Raw genomic sequence first — 2,738 nt, forward strand, 5'->3', positions numbered from 1 at the left:
ACCTCTTTCTTTGTTAAAGAAATAAGCTTTTTAGACTATTTTGTACTTACCTACCTCGGGCTGTTCTTGTCTTTTGACCTTACTATTGGTGTTTCGTCTGCCTGTTTGCTTTTGTGTGTTTTAATGTTTCTGAAACTCAATACATCAAGCTTTTCTTTGTGGTACCTGGATTTCCAAGCCTGCTAAAGAAAACCTTACCCAACTGAAGGTTATCTATGAAGGAATTTCTCTGTGTTTTCTGCTGATAAAAAGCCAGCTTCTTAGCCAGATGTGGTGGCACACACTTTTAATCCCAGCACTGAGGAGGCAGAGCCAGGCTGATCTCTGTGAGATCAAGGTCAGCCTGGTCTACATAGTGAGTTTGAAATTGAGTTCCAGGCTAGCTGTGGCTAGAGGGAGACACTGTCTCAAAAACACAAAAAAGCCAGCTTGTTGATGATGAATTTGAACTATCTCACCGTGTCCTTCTCCACCAGCCCCTCTGCAGCCTGACCTGGGGAACAACCGCTGGCCCAGGCTGCCCACCATGGCCTTCCTGACACACCTGCTGGTCTGCGTCTTTGGCATGGGCTCTTGGGTAGCCATCAACGGGCTCTGGGTGGAGCTGCCCCTACTGGTGACTGAGCTGCCCGAGGGCTGGTACCTGCCTTCCTACCTCACCGTGGTCATCCAGCTGGCCAACATCGGCCCCCTCCTAGTCACCCTGCTGCATCGATTCCAGCCTGGCTGCCTGTCTGAGGTGCCCGTGATCTTCGCTGTCTTGAGCGTGGGCACCATTGCCTGTATCCTCTTTGCCTTCCTATGGAACACGACCTCCTGGGTGCAGGGCAGGCGCCACAGTGTGGCCTTCATTGTCCTCACCTTCTTCCTGGCCCTGGTGGACTGCACCTCCTCTGTCACCTTCTTGCCATTCATGAGCCAGCTACCCACCTACTACCTTACCACCTTCTTCATTGGTGAGGGGCTCAGCGGCCTCCTGCCTGCACTGGTGGCTCTTGCCCAAGGCTCAGGTATCACCACCTGTGTCAATGTCACGGAGACACCAGGCACCTCCTCAAGCCCTGTGATCATGGGGGAGTTCCACATCACCCAGGTACCTATTGTGGTCCAGAGCCATTTAGGCACCATGCTTAGAGTGTAGGGAAGGGAAGATTTGCTTTCTCTACTTCTGTTCTTTGGCAAGGTGAAAAAAATTGTAATTAATTTTTATTTATTATTATTGTGTGTATAATGCATGTATGTAGAGGTCAGAGGACAGCTTTGTGGAGTCAGTTCTCTCCTCCCACCTTTACTTGGGTTCCAGACATGGAACTCAGGTCATCAGGCTTGCCCAGCAAGCATATTTACCCACTGAGCCATCTCGACAGCCCAAAGGCTACAAATTAAGGTGGCATGAGGTAAGCAGGCAGCAGAAAGACTGTTTTAAGCGTGTGCATACTGGCGTTTCACAAAAGCTTGAGACTCAAAAACGGGCCAGGCCAGGTGACGGGAATTTAGAAAGTGTCTTGAGCAACAGAACAGGACAGAGACTTGAGGTTCCTCAGGGTGGGGAAACATTCTGAGAGGGGAGAGGAGGCGATGGCCTGTCGTAAGTGCAGATCTGGCAGGTGATACAGGCTGCAGATCCCACCTCTAAAATTCTCCACATCCCTCCCCAGCAGCACCTCTGAGGGCTGCAACCCTCCGGGTCCCAAATCAACCAGTTCATAGTAACAAACACTAAAGGAGTCTGTCTTGGGGTAATATAATCTGGTCTTTCACAGCCAGATATGGGGGTGTGTTCTGAACCCCAGAACAAACGAGATCACACAGACCAGGGAAACGAGAATCCAAGTTTGCAACTTCCCTGAAATCCTCAAACCCAGATTTTTGTCTTGCAATCTGTGATGGAGCAATTGTTTCAGACACCCTGTGATGTGTCCCCATCAGTCATCGTGCTGCGATGTCACCTGCATCCTGGCCTCCCCTGCCAATGGGCTGACTGCTGCTCTGTCTCTCCCCAGGGAACCAGCACTCCTTCCATGTCGCCCCTCACCTGGCACCTGGAGAGCCACTACCTGGCAGCACGTTTCTCACCGCTGCTCTTCTTCCTGCTGCTGTCTTTCCTGATGGGCTGCTGTCTCACAGCCTTCTTCCTCCTGCAGAGGCAACCCTGGGGCCCGCAAGGCTCAGTGGAGGACCTCCTCCACTCCCAGGTCACCCTGCACTCCATCAGGCCACGAGACACGGAGGACACGGGTTCACTGAGTACCACTACAAACAGCCCAAGCAAGGGGCCACTGGAGGTCAGCGTGGCCCCCCTCGGCCCAGCCCAGCTGGCCTTCATCTACTCTGTGGTGGCCTTTGTCAACGCACTCACCAATGGTGTTCTGCCCTCGGTGCAGACCTACTCCTGCTTGCCTTATGGACCTGTCACCTACCACCTGTCTGCCACCCTCAGCTCAGTCGCCAGTCCTCTCGCCTGCTTCCTCCCCATCTTCCTGCCTAACAGGTACCCTGCCTGCCCTAAGGAACCCCAATGGGGATCACTATTCCAGAACCCCAGGTGCCAAGCCCCACCTATGTGGTTGGTAATATGAGCTCCCAGAGACATGGGGTGGCACAAATTGCTTCGCCCCTGCCTCCAAGATACATCTGAAAATTGGGGTGTAAATATTTCTTCTGTGATGACTGGGACTGTGAGATGGTTGGCTCTCGATCAGTGCCTGGCACGGGGTGCGCCCATTGTGTCACCAGCA

General features: G+C 52.8%; 1 protein-coding gene across 1 annotated transcript; it reads left to right on the forward strand.

The window, feature by feature from the left end:
• The first annotated feature begins 455 nt into the window (after positions 1–455).
• On the forward strand, positions 456–2,732 carry Slc52a3 (solute carrier family 52 member 3). The gene is made up of 2 exons (XM_008826539.2): positions 456–1,093; positions 2,004–2,732. Exons 1-2 carry the CDS (start codon positions 527–529, stop codon positions 2,577–2,579), a joined length of 1,143 nt encoding a protein of 380 aa, XP_008824761.2. The 5' UTR covers positions 456–526; the 3' UTR covers positions 2,580–2,732.
• The last annotated feature ends 6 nt before the right edge of the window (positions 2,733–2,738 follow it).

The sequence above is a fragment of the Nannospalax galili genome, unplaced genomic scaffold (assembly GCF_000622305.1).
Source record: "Nannospalax galili isolate Female #2095 unplaced genomic scaffold, S.galili_v1.0 C49722842, whole genome shotgun sequence".
Lineage (NCBI taxonomy): Eukaryota > Metazoa > Chordata > Mammalia > Rodentia > Spalacidae > Nannospalax > Nannospalax galili.